General features: G+C 42.3%; 1 protein-coding gene across 10 annotated transcripts in view; it reads left to right on the forward strand.

Annotated features, from left to right (window-relative positions):
• Positions 1–21,150, forward strand: part of WDR7 (WD repeat domain 7) — a 354,022-nt gene that overhangs the window by 74,508 nt on the left and 258,364 nt on the right. For all 10 annotated transcript variants that reach the window (XM_042910255.1, XM_042910254.1, XM_042910263.1 and 7 more), the window contains one exon: positions 2,714–2,928. In XM_042910255.1, coding sequence (XP_042766189.1) covers positions 2,714–2,928 — 215 coding nt within the window. The remainder of the gene's footprint in view (positions 1–2,713; positions 2,929–21,150) is intronic.

Raw genomic sequence — 21,150 nt, forward strand, 5'->3', positions numbered from 1 at the left:
AGTAGATTTTGGAAAGACCAAGAATTACTTTTATATTAAGTTGAATATTAGACATTCAGGTAGAGATGTTGATTAGTAAATTGTATAAATGAGTCAAGACTTCAAGTTAGGGATATCAGAGTGGTTGATGTAAATTTGAGAGTTCTTAGCATATGGATGATATTCAGTCATAACACTGGATGTATCACCAAGAGGATTCGGGTAGATAATGATTGAGTCCCTCCAGGGTTTAGATATATTTCTGTGATGTGGAAGAAACCAGCAAAGGAGACTAAAATGGACTTGTCAGGAGGAAGAAGAAAATGAAGAGTGTTGTTGCCTAGAAACCAAATGAAAAAATGTGTTTCAAGGAGTAGAGAGGAAGAACAAGACCTGCTGATAGTAAATGATAGTCAGATGAGGACTGAGAACTGAATATTGGCTGTAGCCACATGGAGAATAGGTTGTGTGCATGTTTTGGGTGAAATGTGATTTGACTAAATTCAAAGGAAAATGGGAGGAGGAGACTTTGGAGGTAGCAAAGATAGACAGCTCTTTGGAGGATGATTATAAAAAATGGGATACCAGCTGGAGAAGGGTATTGGGTTGTGTGTGTGTGTGTGTGTGTGTGTGTGTGTGTGTGTGTGTGTGTGTTTAAACAGGTGAAATAATTGCATGCTTATATGCTGGTAGGAATGATCTAGTAGGTGGGGAAAATAGATGAAGGGAAAAGGGAGGATTGCTGAAATGATGTCCATGGGCAGACAAGACAGGGATGGAGTTTGAGCTACAAGTGTGTTAGGTAGGAGTCTGGATAGTTCATGTGGCAATTATAGTGCAATGTGAGTGGAGATACGGTGGTGGGAGCTGGTAGAACTTAATTCGTAATTGCTTCTTTGTAAATGAAATGGGAAACAAAACTTTTTTGCCCAGCTGAGGGCAGGAAATGGAGTGTTAGAGATGGGAGGAGTGAAAGGTCTGAAATAATTAACTGGGAAAATGAAAGATCTGTGGCAATGTGGTCACTATTGAGAGCCCCTTGAGATCAGTGATTGTGAATTTCAAGGGAGTCTTTCAGCACGTTTTCCATTCATATCTGTCGTCATTGTACAGGTGTAGAGTAGGTGGAAAGTTGGATTTAGTCAATGTTGGAGTTTGCTCAGTTAGTCCAAGGAGGCACGATGGGGACAGAGCTGTGGTTATGTGGATGGGCGATGGAATTTTACTTTACGGGATAGAGAGAAGTGAGAGACAGTGCAAGTGTGCGAGGTTAATGGAATTGTTGGCATCAGTGCTGAACAAGGAATCATTGGATCAGAGGGTTGAAATGAAGAATGGGAGCTACTATCAGAGAGTGACATTTTTGAAATTGGGATCACGTTGGGATTTATTTATTGGTAATAGGATTAGAATATGACCATTGGCTGTGGTTGAGTGTAGGACACAGTTTATTGGAGTAGAGGAACTCAGCCAAGAGATCGGGATGTGTGGAAAAATCATATGTGCTGGTGATTTTCAAGCATTTTTGAACTTCTAAATCTTGTTAGAATATACACACTCTCCATTTCACACATACACAAAAAGTTTCAGGTGACAATTCCTTCTTGTGCTTTGCCTTTCAAAATGTATTGGTTAAGGCTCAGTGAATTGGCTAGTAAAACACTGATTTCTGTTAATACTAGAATCACCAAGAATTAATTCCAGGACTGCTAATGGAAAGGGGACAGTGAGTCAGAAGTTAAGCTCTTTAGGCCAGGAGGTGCAAACTTAAGCGGCATGTATATAAATACTCAACACCGGGACTAGAATCTGTGTTTGGGTGTTTGGGTACCAGCTCAAAAACATAGTAGCAATCTTGTATTTTGCTGACATTTAAGTTTCTGGGTGTTCGCTATTGTTATTTTTCGAAATTGATTTGTCTCTTTTAGAAGACTCTAGAGGAATGCCCAGTGAATCCAAATAAACTTCATCATCATTTCACTGTCATTATTATAGTCTCCAGAAGATTATATACAAATCCATGCAATGAAACTCTTGTCTGCCTGGCCTGATGCTATGTGCTGTACAAAACGGTATACAGAAAAGCTGTCTGCTTTATAGGATGGAGTTGTGCTCTGAGACACAAAGTGCATAGATGGAGATGAATGGAAAGAATGGCCAAGTGAAGAAGTGGTTACAAGTTGGACTAGTATTTATTTTCACAAACACACAGAGGAACTTTTGATCGGGTGTGAACCGTAAGAGTCAAGACATCAGACAAAATGGGAAGTCATAGTTTTTCCCCATTTTGTGGATGTTTGCCAGAGAAAGAGAAGTTCCAGGAATTATTAAAGTAGAAAACATGAGAAGAATAGCAAAATTTAGTTCTTTTGTTTAAAATGGATAGACAGCTTAGAGGAAGCTGAAGTCATAGAAATTGGTATTTGTAGTAGAGTAATGGTGTGGAGTATCAGGAAGACCGTGGAAAAAGCCTGGGGAGAAGGTGTTGAAGGTATTGGCTCTGAACTTGACTATATTGGGAAGTTGTGGTCGGGGCATTCATTACAGGAGAAGAAACGGTTAAGGTAATGCCATGTGGAAGGTCCCTCGAGGAGGAAAGTACAAGAAAATGTTTCTGAGAGGCACCGATAAAAATATTCCCACATGGAAAACGTCTATGCGTTTTCTTTCCTTAAAAAACCGTTTGAAGCGTTTGTAGTGTCGTGTGCTGATGGTGAATGTCTACGTCTTCCAGGCGCGTTGGATCGCTGCGTGATGGGGATAACCGCCGTAGAGATACTGAATGCCTGTGATGAAGCAGTTCCCGCTGCGGCTGACTCACTTAGTCACCCAGCCATCAACCTCAAGCAGGCTATGACCCGGCGTAGTCTTGCTGCTCTTAAAAACATGGCCCATCATAAGCTCCAGACTCTTGCAACTAACCTCTTGGCTTCCGAGGCATCTGACAAAGTAAGTGTGGTATGTGGGCCCGTGTGTGTAGACTCCCATTCAACTTCACTTCATAGCACAGTTTTGGCAGGTCTTATGCAGTAACTTTGGGGAGAAGACATGGATGACGAATAAGCTTCTGGTTTTTATTTAGGCCTATCCAGCCTTGTTTTAGCACACTTCATGTATTTGGCACTTTGAAAAAGGAAGTTATTCTCACCACTTAAAATAGTTTAAAATGAGGGGTGCCCGGGTGGCTCAGTCGGTTGAGCGTCTGTCTTTGGCTCCGGTCGTGATCTCATGGTCTGTGAGTTCGAGCCCCACGTCGGGCTCTGTGCTGACAGCTCAGAGCCTGGAGCCTGCTTTGGATTCTGCGTCTCTCTCCCTCTCTGCCCCTCCCATGCTCATGCTATTTCTCTCTCTCTGTCTCAATAATAAATAAACATTAAAAAAAATTTAAAAAATAGTTTAAAATGATTTCTATGGAATTAAGTGACTTCCATTTCTGACATTAGAGTGAACCTTTATCATGTAATCTGGCTTTCGGTTTTCTGACAGTCTTCCTGTTGAAAGATTGAGCACTGGCTCTTACCTCTCGGAAGAAAAAAAAATCATGATTTAGGTACAATTAAGATGTTTCTAATTGTGGCTGCTCCTTTGTTTGAAAAGCACGCTCTGATTTTAGTAAGGTTGGCCCATTATAAGGATTTTAGAGGATACTCAGGAATAGGTAGGGCCAGGTTGTTCAAGCACCAGTGCTGGCCAGGACCCAAGCTGGATCACACCTTCCCTGCTGATACTCACATGAAGGCATCAGCTACTTCTTGAGTTAACAGGAGATGATCCTACGTAAAAGAAGAACAAATAATCCGAATTCATTAATTGGTTATTTGTCTTTAGTTTTATAGAGGCTAACCACTGTTTGGTTTGTGGTATTTATGTTCTGTGGTACTGTTAGAACTCGCTTGTCTCTGGTAGTGGCTGCGTGAAACTGAGAGACAGTATTAGCATCTCATCTGAGCCACAACTTAAAATTCCCGGGTGCATCTAAGTATTCATTAGAATTGTTAGTGGGTAGCACAGATGCTGTTATTTTCATTCTCTCTCATTCTGGATTGCTATTTTTTTTTTTTAATGGGTAGACACGTAGATAAATAATGAACAGGTTGAAAGGCTCATCTACAAACTTGAAAATTTGCCCATGAATGAGCACTGAGTGCTGATGACACAGGAATTACTATAGGTGGTTCCAGTGGCCCATTTCCTCTGGTAATTGGCAGTCATATTTGATCACTCTGTCCTTCCCCAAGAAATAAATGCTTTATTGGCTTTGTTGTATGTTTCGTAGGTCAGAATTGTGAAACCCTTCTGCGCTTTCTTTCATGCTTCCCGGCCTGTGTTGTGAAGTTTGAATAGAAATCACAGCTTAAACGTATTTGCCATGCTTATAATTTCTTTCAAGAGATCACGTAGATGTCCCTAGGAGTTCAGTGTTCATAGCACATTGTCTGATGTTCCACTTAATTTTTAATTCTATGCCAGTTTATAAAATAGTGTATGCAAGGGTAAGTATGTATGTCATAGAATTTTCAAATGTGTTCTTTTTCTTGTTGGTATCCCCTGGAAGTAAAAATTTGTAAAAATCATTATACGACTGGAAAATTAAAGAAAAATAAGTGGTACGGTTAACATTTATGAATGGCTTTTGTAAGTGGTCATGGTCCATTATGTGATTTTTACAATCTTGTTTGTCCCTGTTTTAATAGCGCATTTTATGGCGCAATTAGTGATAAAAGCAGCAGATATCAGAGACACTACACTTATGTATTGTAAAATATATTGCTTGTGAACCTCCTCAGTCTTGTAGCAGTGGTAATTGTTGCCTGGCCTACAAGGAAAACAATTACAGAAGGGGGGAAAGGCTTAGGAAGCTGAGGCTGCGGGAGGGTAATCACTTTATGAAAAATGTATGTTGGCTGGACCATTAGGGATTTCTCTAACTATTTTCTCATGTTGAGTTTGAGGCTCCTTCTGAGGGGAATATTTGAAGAGCTGTCCTCTGGATGGCTTCCTAATCTCAGGAGAAATAAAACCCACCCAAAGTTTAAAAAAACAAAACATAACTAAGAGCGTGTCAGGGGTGCAGGATTGACTCTAGGATATGGGAACTAATTTTCTTCGTGGGTCTCTCAATGGAAAGCAAAATCTCTAAGGGAATGCCCTATAGAAAGAGTCCTACCTTTTCCTTGTTAGACTAGTGTTGGCATTTGGGCTGTTGGGAGTAACACGTATTGTATATCGCTAATTTTGTTAATTATGCCGGACACGCGGAGCCTCGCAGACAAAGATGGGGGCTTTCCTTTCCTCTGATTCTTTTCTTTCACTGGAAGAGCCAGAGGTTGTGAAGTGAAATTACTCTTTATGGCTGCCTCAAAGTTTTGCAAGATGTGTGTATTCAAACCCCTGTGTGTTTCTCTTATGGCGTGTATCTTAATTTCCCTGGTATGGTAATCACTTACCAGCCTCTCTGATTCTCCCCACTGAAATTCAGCCTTCTCGCAGGCGGGGATTGTGACTTATTTATTGCTGTTTCCCTCCTGACATCTAGTAGCAGCTGTGCAGTAAATGCGTATTGAATTGGGTGCTGTGTGGCAGGAAGTGCTGATGGCCTCTGCCTCAGCCTCTTTGCCCAGGTCTTCTCCCTTCCCTCACAGTTGATTGTCTTGGCTTGACGACCAGATCTGTTCCTGTTCGTGTGGCCTTAGACGCGGAACCTTTATTAATCACCTTTGCCCTCTGCCCGGTTTTGTATTCTCCCCTTTGGATGTGGCGAGCAAGCTCGTCCAGGCATAACTCGTTCTCCTTTGCTGTGTCTGTATTGTCAGCATTCCAGCGTGTCCTGCAATTATGTCAGCTGGACCCTCTCCTTTACTTTTTTTCCTTATGACTCTAGAGCAGGGTTGCTCAACCTCAGCACTACTGACATTTTGGGCTGAATAACTCCTTTTTTTTCCTTTAATGTTTATTTATTTTTGAGAGAAAGAGAGAGAGAGAGAGAGAGAGTGTGCGTGCACACGAACGGGGAGGGGCAGAGGGAGAGGGAGACAGAGAATCCCAAGGAGGCTCCATGCTGTCAGCACAGGACCCGATGCAGGGCTCAAACTCACAAACTGAGAGATCATGACCTGAACTGAAATCAAGAGACAGACACCTAACCCACTGAGCTACCTAGGTGCCCCTGGATAATTCTTTATTGTGTGTGTGTGTGGGGGGGGGGGGCTGTCCTGTTTATTGTAGGATGTTGAGAATCATTTTTCCCCTACCCATCACAAATATCTAGCAGCCTCTCTTGCCCAGTTGTGACAATCAAAAATATTTTCAGCTATGGCCAGATGCCCCAAGTGGGACAAAATTGCCTCTGGTTTAAAATCACTGCTCTGGAGAGAAAAGGCTGAGAAATGCTAGACATCCTGCATCCTATATCCTATGTTTCTTTTCCTCTCTCCTTGCTTCTTTAATCCCTCTCCTGTGAGGATAGCGAAGCCATTCCCAAACTTCTCCTCTCTGCCCCCTGGTGGCAGAATTAGTTCTTGCATTCTCTTTGTGCTCGACACGTTCCTGTTCAGACCTTTCCTTAAAACACTTTACTTTGGGGGCACCTGGGTGGCTCAGTCGGTTAAGCGTCCGACTTCCGCTCGGGTCATGATCTTGCAGTCCGTGAGTTCGAGCCCCGCGTCGGGCTCTGTGCTGACCGCTCAGAGCCTGGAGCTGGTCTCGGATTCTGTGTCTCTCTCTCTCTCTCTCTCTGACTCTCCCCCATTCATGCTCTGTCTCTCTCTGTCTCAAAAATAAATAAACGTTAAAAAAATTAAAATAAAACACTTTACTTTGTAAGGGATATTTTTTGTTTTTGTTTTTCTTTATGTCTGTCTGATTAGGTTTTGAGCTTCTTGAGGGTAGGAGCTGAGTTTCTCATATTTTTATTTTCAGAGCTTTTATGTAGTATGTGAAGCATAGAAAATACCCAGGAAATTTCGTGTGAAGTTGGTTTGGAGGTATAGATTGGAATCATATTGTGGAATCTATTTGAATGCAAAGCTGAGGACTTACCTCAGTGGGTAAACAATACGATACTGAACAGTCTTAAAAGGAGATCTTTGTTTAAGAAATAGTTTTCCATGTCTGACATTTATGTGTAGGACACTTATTGCCGTGGGAAATGAACTGTGAGGCTGTTAGGTGAGAGGCAGTGGGAACTGGGATAGGATTAGGTAGAAGAAATGTTGAAGAGGAAATGACTTGGAGGCTGTTGTGTTGGTTGAATAGATAGGACTTCAATAAATAGGGAAGAGTTGAGACCTGTAAGACGATTTCAGAGCTCCGAGCCTGGTTGAAGGGAGAATGGCGGAGCTGTTAACAGAAACAAACAACTCACAGACTAGGCTTTGAGATTGGTTATGATAGGAGACATCTGCCTCTTGTTTGGAGTGTTGGGAGATGGAATGTATGCAAGGGGAGCAAAAATCTTGCAAGAAAGAAGTGGAATGATAGTGAGATAGAGTAGGGATGGGATTCCACCACCACCCCCACCCCCCCACCCCAAACAAATGCTGGAGTACAGAGCCTGGATTAGACCATAGTGCATATTTTGGGATGCCTGATCATTAGAGTATTCCAGATATGCCATCTTCCTTAATTCTTACTGCAGATAGGTGAATTCATTATTATCATCCTCAGGGTTGCCAGTGATGAACCTAAAAGACAGATGGTTGGAACAGGGATTGGCAAACTTTTTCTATAAAGCACCAGACAGTAAACATTTTAGACTCTGTGGGCCATTCAATCTCTGTCACAGTGATTCAGACCCGCCATTGTAGTGTGAAAGCAGCCATAGACAATAGGCCAATGAATGAGTATGACTGGCTTCCAATAAAACTTTATTTACACAAATAGGCAACGGGCTGGATTGGCATCTAGGTCATAGATGGTTGAACCCTGCATCAGAGGACGGCATTATTAACAGCAAGTTTGTAGATACTGTTCTTCCACGGAACAGCCTTTGCTTCATTTTTGAAAAGCAGTTCAAAGGAGTGGTTAAGAACGTGGGTTCTGGTGACAGGCATATCTGTGTTTCAATTATGTCTGTAACATGCTACCTGTGGGTGACCTTGAGCCAGTAACCTGCAATGGCCTCGGTTACACATATACTTGAAAACAAATTTTTGTAAAGGAAGCAAAGGTCAGCAGTTGATCAGAGATGCGAAATAACATTAAGACTTGAGGGAATGAAGGGTGGAATTAGTAATTAGAGAAGTCACCAGTGATCATTAGGAGAGCTGCTTTGGAAGAAGTAGTTGGGTCAGAAATCAGGGTACAAAGAACTAAAAATGAGAATAAGATAAAGTGGAGGTGGGGAGTATGGAAGATATGTGCTTTTAGAGGAAAAAAAGTAGTAGCTTCAGTGCATGCAGGGGTAAGAGCTGAAGTTTACTTTGTTAGGAGCTCACTGAATGTTTTTGTTGGTGGAGGAGGTGGAGCCATGTCAGAGGACATGATGTCGATAGTAGCGTTAACTGGAGAATTTACCCCGACTCGATGTTGTTTGCTTTTGATTGGTAGTGATGAACGAGAGGGAGGTGAATATAAGCAATGGAGACCATTGGAAGAGGAACCAGTGGAAGAGGAGAAAAGTAGGCTGTAGTATTATTTAAAATTTTTTTTTTCAACGTTTTTTATTTATTTTTGGGACAAAGAGAGACAGAGCATGAACAGGGGAGGGGCAGAGAGAGAGGGAGGCACAGAATCGGAAACAGGCTCCAGGCTCCGAGCCATCAGCCCAGAGCCTGACGCGGGGCTCGAACTCACAGACCGCGAGATCGTGACCTGGCCGAAGTCGGACGCTTAACCGACTGCGCCACCCAGGCACCCCTGTAGTATTATTTAAAAGGATGGAAGTGGCTTTAATACCTTGAAGGCAGAGCCATTTTCATTTCCCTGTCCCATAACATGCAGCGTAAGTCATGTTCTAGAGTAGGAGTAGTGATTTGCAGACTATAAATAACTAGTAAATTGTAGATAGCACGTGGTGGTATGATGAATGCAGAAATGAAAATATTAAGAAGATGGTCTGAGCATATCCGGTGATCTTTTTAAAAAAGTTTTATTATTTTTGAGAGAGAGAGAGAACACACATGTGCAAGCAAGTAGGGGAGGGCCAGAGAGAGAGAGAGAGAGAGAGAGAGAGAGAATCCCGTGAGATCATGACCTGAACTGAAATGAAGAGTTGGATGCTCAACTGATTGAGCCACCCAGGCACCACTCAGGCGATCTTTTTGATGATCTTTCTCATGAAGCATTTGCCAGAGACCCTGGTTCTTGGTGAGGACATCTTGGAGCATGCCTTGGGTCAGTGGGATTTTATTAGTGAAGCTAGAAAGCCTTTACTGCCATGAAATTCGTTTTCTCTGGCCTAGTGTGTATAATTTTTTATGTGGCACCTTTATATCTTAGGTATTGTGTACCAATCAGGGTCACCCTATTTATTTTGAAAAATCATGAGGTTGAAGAAATTGAAAAATGACCAGGATGATTTATCTTCTGTGTTACATTTCTCCCTCTGTTGTCTAATTAGTCAAAAGGCTGAAAAAAACGAACGGGCTATATTTGCAAAGGTCAGTAGCTTTGTATTCTGTGTAACTAGGTGAGAGAATGGGATTTAGAAGTCAGATATAACCTACTGAGAACATGCTCTGTGTTTTTTGCTTGCAAAATTCACTCTAAAAAAATTTTATACTGATTGAATTGACTTTATGATTCATTGTGAAAAGGGCACTGTAAGGTACAGACAGGGACAAGCCATATGACGTTACATACAGGATACCAGGCCTTGTCTGGTGAACCGCTTATGGCCTTAGAAAAATTCTTATGATATGTCTGACCTTTGAAGAATCAATTAAACTTGCTTAACATTCTGCTCCAAAACTTTAGCGAATATTTTAATAGAAAATAAAAATATGTTGATTGTATATTTATTATATATGTATAAGTATGTATAAATTTAGTTTTCGTTTAAGTAGTTATTAGGATAAAAATCTTTGTCTAGTCTTTAATAAATACAGTTAAGGACCCTTAGGGAGCTGTCTAGGCTTAAGAAGACAAAGGAGTAAATGTCTATGACTGTAGGAGGAGAATGAACTTTAGTGAGCACCCTTGTGATGGGTGATTCCCTTTAACGGGGACACTAATTAGAAACCAGGTGTGGATGCTGCCTGCTCCTGGGATGACATTGCATCCAGGCCCTCGCAATAGAGCCAGATAACATGTGTATGTTTATACACACACACATCTGTGTTCCTCTGTTTTCCTAAATATATTAAATACCATCAGTTAACCCTGTTACCTCCACGTCTAACCAAACACCAGAGTGTTTGCTCTAGCCTCCCCTCCTCAAATACTGTAACTTTCTTCCCCAGCTTCAGAAACGTCACTCCCACTATTTTCAGTGTCTTCGCGGTCTTCCTTGACTCGCGATGGGATTACATCCCCAAAAGCCCATTGTCAATTGAAAATCTCCTAAGTAAAAAATGCATTTAATACACCTAACCTACCAGGGATCATAGCTTAGCTCAGCCACCCTTAACTGTGCTCAGAACACTTACATGAGCCTGCAGCTAGGAAAATCATCTCACACAGAAGCTTATTTATAATAGTGTTAAGTATCTCCTGTAACGTATCGAATACTGCACTGAAAGTGAAAAGCACAACAGTGTGGGCACAGGTGGCTCTCGGTGTGTCGGCTGTGGACACCCATGTGCGCTGGCTGACTCTGAGCCAGGTTGCTACCCTCGCCCGGTGTCAGGGGAGAGCCCAGTGCGTGTCACTGGTCTGGGGCTGGATCCACACTCAGACTTCCAAGTGCGGTTTCTACTGAATGCGTATCACTTTCAGTCCAGTGTAAAGTCGAAGAATCGTTAAGTCGGGGGCCATATGTATTTATTTACCCAATTCTCCCTTTATGTAAACAATTTCCTGCACACCCCGGGTCTCTTTAGGCGTGCCACCCTAAAGCTTGTCACCCACAAAGGGAAAGAAGTCCATTTCTTTTTTATCCTTAACATTGTCCTTGTCACCTTCTGCTTTTCCTAGGGTGCGATTGCTTGTTGTTATTCACTCCTAGGCTTCATCTAATGTGATGTTTTCTTTCTAATTCTTTTTGAGTTCAGTCATTTCATTTCTGGTTTTTCTAATGCTCATAGGTTCTTTCACGTTGAGTATCATTTTAAAAGTGTTCATCAGCTTGTTTAGAAATAGCACATTCATTTTTATCTGCATTTTGAGCATATCTGTGTTTTCCCTTCTGGTTCTTAATTCTTTTTAATTATAATAATTTGACCTCAATACTTTTCTGTTGTTCACTGCTCACCTCTTTTGTAAAAGAATTTTTCCTGGACTTTTTGAATGATTAATTCAGATCATTTTTCTAACTTCCCAAAACTTCCTTTTCTATTTTTCATGTGGTTCAAAAATATGGTGGCTCGCTTTCTAAGCTCTCCTAACACCGTTCCTCACCTCTTGTTTGCGGGGGGGGGGGGGGGGGGGGGGATTACCTGGCAGTTTTGATTGCATGCTTAGCAGTTTCTCATTCCTGGGGGCCTTTGCCGAAGGGACCCCTGATGTAGTGGTGTTGCCCGTGGACTGGGATTGCCACGTGCCTCAGCCTTTGTGATCGTGGCCCGTGCGTTCACTTGCTGTTGAGGCGGGTAAACTTCTCCCAGGTTCAGCTGCTGTTTTTAAATGGGCCCCATTAGGGGCGCCTGGGTGGCTCAGTCGGTTGGGCGTCCGACTTCAGCTCTGGTCACGATCTCGCAGTCTGTGAGTTCGAGTCCCGCGTCGGGCTCTGGGCTGATGGCTCAGAGCCTGGAGCCTGTTTCAGATTCTGTGTCTCCCTCTCTCTCTGCCCCTCCCCTGTTCATGCTCTGTCTCTCTCTGTCCCAAAAATAAATAAACGTTAATAATAAAAAAAAATGGGCCCCATTATGTTTTTCTGATAACCGTCAGTCAGCATTTTGGGGTTTTCCTATCAGATCTGTCGCATACCTCGCCACTTCCCTTTCCTTCGTCCTAAGGAGGTGCCTGATAACAGATAGACCTTGTAGCTGTTGGTGGGTTTTTCCATCCACTTGAGTTTTGGGATTTGTGGATATATTTTATCAACTTGTTTTGCTGAAATGTTCTTACTGCATTTCGGTCATCCTATCAAATTGCTGTGTCTTTCTTTATGTGAGGATTTGGAAAACTCCAGTAACTATGCTTCCATCAGTGCCGTGATCTTTTCCAGAATCCCTTTGAGTTTCTGTATTCTTTTTTTTTTTTTTTTTAATATATGAAATTTACTGTCAAATTGGTTTCCATACAACACCCAGTGCTCATCCCAAAGAGTTTCTGTATTCTTGATGTTAATTGTAAAATTCAATAATGAGTTAGTTAAGGAGAAATTGTATTAAACATTCACTTTTCAATCTTAATTGTGTATTTATTATTTGAACTAGATGAGCCATATCTGTGATTACATATCATATATTGTCTCTATTCTGGATCAGTTGTGGGCTTTAATTTAAAGCTGTTTGTGTGAGAACATCCTTAACCTACTGGCAGGTGACAGAGTCCTTCAGTCTGGAATTTTCCTCATGTATTGACCCACCTACTGCCCGTATCCCACAATCTCACAACATAGTGGTTAGAGAAAATGACTTCAGATTCTATAGTGAACAATCAGGGACTTTTTTTTTTTTTTTTTTTTGGCCACCGCTTCCCTCTCTATTGTTTGTCAGTTGCTTTCTAAAAATTTCTAGAATGAAAATTTCGGAATTTAGCGTGAGGCTTTTGGTAAAGAGACTCCTTAAGGAATAAGCTTGAATTTTTTTGGAACCATAAAAATAAAATGAAAAGAGTTAAAGTTATTGATTAGGCACAGGTATGTAAGTAAGGTAATGGGATTAATTTCTGAACATACATTATTACATTGCTGTTATCACAGGCACCATAAAGTACAAGAAAGTCAATGGAGTCCAGTTGCCCCATCACCCTCCTCCTCTCTTTTCCTCTTTCTCCATCCTTCTTCCGCAGTCCAGCCGTTATATTACATTAGTCATCCTTCTTACCTCCGTAAGAGTGGTTAGCATTTCTTTCACGTTTTTATGTCCTAATTCTGTTGTTGTCTCTTACTCTTTCTTCGCCTTTACCTCCCTTTCGTGGTAGTCTCACCCGCATAAGAAAGTACACCGTATGTAGGCTGTGAGTGTGTGTGTGCTCATCTCTGTGTGTGTGTGCCCTTGTACACTTGCATCATGTGTGCATGTTTCATGGAGTTTGTAATGAATGCTTTAAACATTTCCGACTCAGGTTATCTTTCCTCCAACTTTTTCTCCAGTTCGAGGGAAACAAGTTGTAAGTTATTATGAATACATTTAAGGGATAAAACTAAACTCTCAAAGCTAACTAAATATTTAATTGAACTTACTATATTTTTTGATGATTACAGGATTTTTTGTTCTCTTCCCTTTTTAAGGATCCGTAAATGAGACATAACGCCATCAAATAATGACGTAGACAAGGGAGCTCCCCTTCTTGAAACTTACCAAGCCCTGTGGCTCTAGTGCCTTATTGGCCCTCTGCCTTGCACGTAATAGGTGTTCCGTGGGTTTATGAATGGAATTCATAGGTCATATTGAATGTAATTCATCATATTATTCTGAACCAAAAAAACCAGTCTTGTTCTATGATGGTTTTAAATTCAAAACAGTTTTGTTTCTCCTTGGAAGTACATTAACAAACCACACTATACCTGAGAAGAAATTTAGGTTGTTGAATAATGTCTGTGAGATACAGCGAAGGGGAAATTCCTTTTACCATCTCACATAATAAATCAAATGGCAGACTGCTGAGAGAATAGGAACAGTAGATAGATTTAACCCTGTGACCTTCTCAACAGCCAGATCTTTCCAGCCCTTGCGTATGCTACTTTATATTTAACTCTTAGTTGGGAACTTCAAGGTATTTTGAAGTAATGTGATAGAAATATAAAGATTTGTAGCTAAGTGTTAATGTGTTAGTACCTTGGGTAAGAAATAATTTCTTCTAATATGCTTGAAATAGCTGTTCTTTATTAGACTATATAAAAGATTTTGAAACTTCTTGACTTTTATAGCCTCTGTTAGAAAATAATTGAATCAGTCTAGTTCAGTAAACATTTATTGACTACTAGCTACTGTGTTTGGCCCTGGAGAGCCAAAATGAATAAGACATGATATTTACCCTCAGGAAACGTAAACAGATAAATACAAGGCAGTGGAGTGAGTTGGCTGAGAAATGCAGAAGGTATTGCAGAGACCTGGACTAGCCTGAGGTGATCAGGACTGGCTTCTTGGAGGAGGAGACATTGAAGAATGAGTAGAACGTAATCAGGTGACGGATGCAAAGAGGGCAGCGGGGAGTACCGTGTGTGTTCAACATTGCTGGAGTATCAAGGAGAGGAGAGGCCGGAGGTGTGTGAAGTGAGACCGGTCCATACGTACCATGTGAAGGTGCTTAAACTTTATCTTTTATCTCAGTAGCTTTCACACCTAAGAAGAAAAATTAGCACTAGAATCCTTCCTTCAAAGAGAATTTTATATGAGAGCCGGTGTGTGCAACAGATACGAGGGAATGTAGAGGAGAGTTCGACTCCAAGAATTGAGTGATTAATGAGGCACAGGTGGTAAGCGGGGTGGACCCACAGGTTTTCTGATTGGGTGGTTGAATAGAAATCGGCTCTCTCAAATGTGATATCGAACGTAGGAGCCAGTTTTGCGGGGGATGGTGATGAGTTGCTTCGTATATGGGGTGGGGAGGGGGGGGTGGTGGTGGTGATGGATATACAGGTTGAGGAATCTCCAACATATACCTGGTGCTTAAAACCATCAAAGGCCATGGGACTATTCAGAGGTAGCAAATGGGCTGAGATAGACTCTCGGGCTACTAACCTTAAGGGGAGGAAGTGGAAACGATTTAGAGAAGTGTCAAGAGTGCGGGAGAACCAGGAGAATAGGCTCACTCGTAGACTGAGGGAATCAAGACTTTTAAAAGGGGTAGCGAGTAATTAGTTGTGGCAGAGGCAGTAGATGTGTGGTATTGGAAGGACTGAAATGTGTTTGTCATTGAGGTCACCAGTACCCTTTTCTAGAATGGTCTCTTCAGGATGTTGGGGCCAGAAGCTGGATTGCCATGGGTTAAGGAGTGATGGGAAGTGTGAAAACAAACGACAGCAAAAGGATACTTTTGAAAAGTGTGATAGGGGAAAGAGGAAGAATAGGGGAAAATGCAGGTTGGCAGGCACATGGGAATGTTTGTGGATTAGGGTTAAAGAGCCAGCAGAGAGAGGGCCGGTCCACGTTAGGCTAAGGGGGCGGTACTTGATGAAGCTAGGTTCCCAGGGGATGAGAGAGTGGCGGACTGCAAAGGCAGAGGGAAGGAGTTTGGCTTCGACCTAGAGGAGGGAGACTTTATTTTCTGAAATCGAAGGGCGGGAAGACAGGCTGGGTGTCTGGTGGGTGTAGGTTTCTGTGCATAATGGATGGCAGTTGAAGAGAGGACATTCCTAAAACTTTCACGTTTCTCCAAGAAGTTACAGGTAAGATTGTGGGGAGGGAGGGAGCAAGAACCTGGGTCGGGACTTGGTGAGAGAGACACATGGGGGAATGAGAGGGAAAGCGAAGAAAGAGTAAGAGGAGTGACTGTATTTGTAGTTGTAACTAGCTGTAGTAAAAGGTCTAGGAAAAAGTAGAAGGTACATGTCACGGCTCCTGAACTGCAACTCTGTAATGCAGAGGTTAAAGGGCACTGAGGGTAGTTATAAGAGGTTGACTGATATGATTAACCAGAGGTTCTGGGCTTGTTAGGGAAGGAGTGGGAGGGAGGACGAGGCTGATAGCTTTTGAAAAAATCCTGGAATCCAGGGACTGAATGCCTCTATGATAATGGTTCCCAAACTGTTTGTTGCACATTGGAATCATCTGAGGATCTTTAAAAACTGCCGGTGCCTGGCTCCTCCTCGTGGCTTTCTGACTGAGTTGGTGTGCATGCGGCCAGTTTCCCCAGGTGATTCTAATGTGCAGCAGGGTGCAAACCACTGCTCCAGAAGGTTGAAGAGCAGGTGTGGTGGAATATTTGGAACTACAGAAGATTGTGGTCAGCGTGGAGATACTAGTGAGCAAGATTCGTGAGGTGAAGACATATTCCGCTGAAGGGGACTGGAGTCAAAACAGCCAAGGAGTTGGGAGGGCAGCGTGTTCTCCATCTTTGGCACAGAAGACCCCGAAGCCCACTGTCCCAGTACCTCCTGCTTTTCAGGGGGTCAGAACTCTGAGAAGACGGGGCGGTGCCATCTGGCAGTCTAGTTGGGGAATAGGGATCGGAGTGTCTGATTTAACAATAAGCCACAAACCTGTCTTATTCTTGTCCTTGGAAAATAACAGTGCAAAAATACTGTTGATGCAAATAAAAAATGCAAAACAAAGTGATGAAACTAACGGGAACTTATTTAAGAGCGAGAATAGCAGCAGTTGAAAACCAGCACTGATGATGTGCTGATATCAAAACCTCTCTTTTTTGGGAAACTCGTAGGTTCGTATGCAGTAGAATGTTTGGACCAATGCTCTGTATTTCATGGTTGTGTGACATTTAAATTCAGTACTGACGCTCTAGAATGCTGTAGTCCTATAGGAACTTCAAATTATAAATAGCAAAAAAATAAAAATAGCACTGTAGCATAATTAGCACATATAACCACAGTTAACTCCCTTTATTACTAAGTGACTCCGTGTTTAACATCGTGTCATTTGCCCTCCGACTTTGAATTCTTTCATATCCATTAGGAGGCCCCTTGCCCACGTGGGGTTGCAGACCATAAGTTCAAAATCACTGACCTACACGGGTGGTGAAATCTCCCAGAATGAGGGATGGCAAGCAGGGCTTTGAGCCAGTGACAGTGATTTTAAAATTTAAAAAAAACTTTCAGGTATGACATTCATAAGATGACTTCTATGGTGTGGTGTGGAACCCAACATTAGCCTTGGATGGAAAAATATTAATTTCAGGGAGGCAGTTTATTGCGATGTCCAAGGATAGAAAGTGCAGTTGGCTTGTAGTGGTTGTGGCTGGAGTTCTATACTGTGCTCTCGGTAGCCTGGAACAAAGTGTATCCAGAGACCTTTCCGTGGTCCTTCACACATCTCTGTCTTAGTTTGCGTGAAAATACCTATTTTTTTGTACGCACACTCCCACCCGGCAGCAGTCAGCCTTGGTGAAGGTGATGTTGTCTCAGGGCAGTGGATGGCTATGAAGGAAAGAGGTAGAAAAAAGAAAGGCAAAGACAAAAGGAGGGGATTTGCGGCGTAAATCAGGATTTTAGTTGTCCATGGTGTAACGTGACTTGGTGTTCCCCGGTCTGTATTTTGATAAACGTGGTACTTGCTAGTTGGTGGGCCTGGGATGCCCGTGCCTCCCTCACCCCCTTACCCCACCTTTCCCCACCTTTCCCCACCTTTCCCCACCTTTCCCCGGCTGGCTCCCACTCACCCGGCTCACTCCCAGAGCTCTCCTGAGCCCCCGTTCTGTGACCACCGTCCCCACAGAGGCTCCTGAAGTTTTCAGGAATGCTGCTGAGTCTAGCGGTCACTTGTGTCTTCTCTGGTCCTCTGCCACTCGCGTTTATGTCTCTTAGTACTAATTCTTTTGTACCAATACACGAAAACAAGGAGATATATTTGCTTCCATGTCTGTTTCCGTGTATCAGGGTTTGTTTGACTTCAACACTGTTGACATCTGGGGCTGGGTAATTCTTCGTGCCGGGGGCTGTGTTGTACAATGTGGCATGTTTAAGCAGCGTACCCAGCCTCTACCCACTAGATGCCATTAGCACCCTCTCCCAGTGGTGACTCACAGTGATGCCTCCAGACGTTGCCTTGAGGATGAAGAGTACGTCACCTCTGGCCCAGGGCTGCTGCTCTGTCACCCCGAGAGCTCCTCAAAGGGCCATTCGATACTCCTCTTTGTGTTTCCAGCAGACTCTTCACTGAATCACTGAATAGCCCAGAATTTAAGGTTGATTAATATGGAGTGGACTCACGCCACCCCCCCCCCCCCCCATCTCTAGAATCTCTGCCGAACTAATGCTGAGAAGCTCTTGATATTCACCAAGTAAATGTCTGGCAGATACCAGGGGACCCTGACTTCTTCCTCGGTCTTAACCGTTGACAGCTGTGTGACCTGTGTGACCGACTGGCCGACCTCCTAGCTTCCATTTGTTTTTAGCTTTAAAGTGGAGGTAATAAGATGGTAATGAAGTCAACTGGGCAACATGTTTTAACACGTTTATCCCAGTAGGTATTCACACACGAGTTTAGCAATCTTGATTGAATGATTGATTTCATTCATTCAACACACCTTGAGTGTGTACTGTAAGCTGGGCCCCGAGCTAGAACGGCTGGAGAGTTCATGAATCACGTCCACACCCATCAGGGCCTCCTGTCGAGTCCCTGCTCTGATGAGGGAGACAAGTGCGCAGCTCATCACCGTGAACACTCTGTTACCTAAGGTGTGAACCAAGTGGGAGGGCGTCCTCAGGAGAGGACTGGCCTGGGGAGCTGTGGGAAGACCGTCTTCTCTGAAGAGAGTCACTCGTGTAGAGGCTTGGTGTCGGGAGGCAGAGTGGGAAGAACATCCCCAGCAGAGGAAACACTGCGTGCGGCTGACCGGGCAGAGCGTGGGAGGCGCGTGCCGAGCCCTGCAGCGATGGGAGAAGAGGGTTAAGAATCTCCTAGGTTAGAATCTACTTGAGTGTGAGTATTTCTGAAATTTGAGATTGCTCACCACTGTGACCCTGGGTGGATTAAAGCGGTTTTCTTGTCTCCTGTTCATTTGCCGTTATTAGTCTTCGCTTTTTTTCTCTCGTCAAGTCGGCCTCCCAGAATATCCTCTCATTTCTGTTCATTCACAACTGTGTTAAGGGTTGGGAATACCCAGGAGGACATGTTAGATCCAGAGCACTTTTTCTTTTTTAAATAGTTTTTTCCCCCCCTTTTAACAGTTACTTTAATTGGTTGAGACTTTTCACGCATGTCTTTAACATTCATTTGAGATAAAATGAGCTGGGTTTTATTATCTCTGTTTTACCAGTGAAAGGGATACTGTTTTGTTACCTGTTTGCTGTTTGTGACATCTCTCTTTTATTAAGAAGACAGAAGAATCAATACAAGGGGCATGAAGTGATTCATGTAAAGGTTTGTCTAATGGGGGACTGGGGTGCCCTAGCGCCCAGGGCTCTTGGTCTTGTGACTTTGGTGACTTGGCCCTTTGGGAACAGTTACAACTCGATGTCTGTTATGCTGGTGTTGTGGAACCATCATGTGTTAATCTTCTAACCTCCTAATATATTAGTACCATTTGGATATTATTGTTACTCAAACATTATCCAGTAAGATGTGGCCTGTAGAAATACCTTTAGAAGGTATTTTCTCTATAAAAGGCATGGCCTAAGTGTTTATATTTAATACTTATACTTTTGAGTGATCTACATTTATTTATGTCTTGTGAAATAAATCACTGTATAGTATCAAACTTAAAACCTCTCAGGTTAAATATCCCTTTTGGTTTATGCTTCTTAATATGCTTGTTAATGAAAACACATAGAGGGCCGTGAAATGACATAAGCTGAGTGTACTGTATCCATACCTTGTCATAAAATCTCCTATCCAAAACTAAATATTTAAGATAGTGTATTCCTTGTTTGAAACTTAAATGGCTGGATTCTGTTCCTGTTAGTATTAAGTAACAGCAATCCGACAGCAGAGGGCACCAAATACCCATTTCAGGCTTAACACATTTTCTTAATCCTTTCCACTTCCTCCCTCCCTCCCTTGCTACCTTTTTCCTAATGCAGTCGGCCCTTGAGCAGCACACGTTTGAGCTGTGTGTCCATTTATACGTGGATTTTTTTTTCAGTACATACAGTATAGTACTGTAAATGTATTTTCTCCTATGATTTTTTTCTAGCTTTATTGTAAGAATACACTATATGATACACATAAGCTACAGTATGTGTGAATCGACTATTTACATTGTCAGTAATGGTCAACAATAGGCTATTAGCAGTTAAGTTTTGGGGGAGTCACAAGTTACACTTAGATTTTCTACTGCGTGCAGGGAGGAGGGGGCTCAGTGCCCCTCACCCCCATTTTGTTCAAGGGTCGACTGTAATTAAAACCGTTAACATTAAAACCATATATGTTTACAGGCGATAATGGGATTCTCCCTCAGCTAATTTTAGAACTTTTTTTTTTAATGTTTGTTTGTTTATTTTTGAGAGAGAGACAGAGAGACAGAGTGCGAGTGAGGAGGGACAGAGAGAGAGGGAGGCACAGAATCCGAAGCAGGCTCTGGGCTCTGAGCTGTCAGCACAAAGCCCGACGCAGGGCTTGAACCCACAAACCGCGAGATCATGACCTGAGCCGAAGTTGGATGCTCAACCGACTGAGCCACCCAGGCGCCCTAATTTTAGAACATTTTTAAAGCACGTTTAGACATCAGTGTGTTTTTATTCATTGACTCTTTTGCATTTAACATTATGCCTCAGAATTTTCAGAAGTTATTTTAACATTCTTTATTCAATAGAATATCCTATCCATAATCAAGAATAATTTTTTTAAAGTTATTTCGAGAAGGGGACAGAGAGAGAGAATCCCATGCTGTCACTGCGAAGCCCGACATGGGGCTTGAGCCTCTGAACCCTGAGATCATGACCCCATCCAAAATCAAGAGTTGGATACTCAACTGCCTGAGCCACCCAGGTGCTCCTAAAATTTTTATTTTTTAATTTTTCCTACCAAAATATTCTTAGGTAACAAACCAATTCTTTATATTATAGTTAGGAAATTAAAAATTATTTAGAACGTGCATTGGAAATGACACATAAATAATTATTTTGTAAAATATTATATTACTATTTGCCAAATACATATTTTTCCTATGTTCTATGTTAGGACTCAGTATTGATATTTATACAAACATGTATGTGAATATGTTATATAACATTTCCTACTCCTGGTATCCTCAATCTCTGATTTCAAAGTGGATTCAGATTTTTTTTTTTTAAACCATGTATTCTTTTGCTTTGCACATTAGCATCAAAATCAGCTGGCATTAATCAAC

The sequence above is a fragment of the Panthera leo genome, chromosome D3, assembly GCF_018350215.1.
Source record: "Panthera leo isolate Ple1 chromosome D3, P.leo_Ple1_pat1.1, whole genome shotgun sequence".
NCBI classification, from domain to species: Eukaryota; Metazoa; Chordata; class Mammalia; order Carnivora; family Felidae; genus Panthera; species Panthera leo.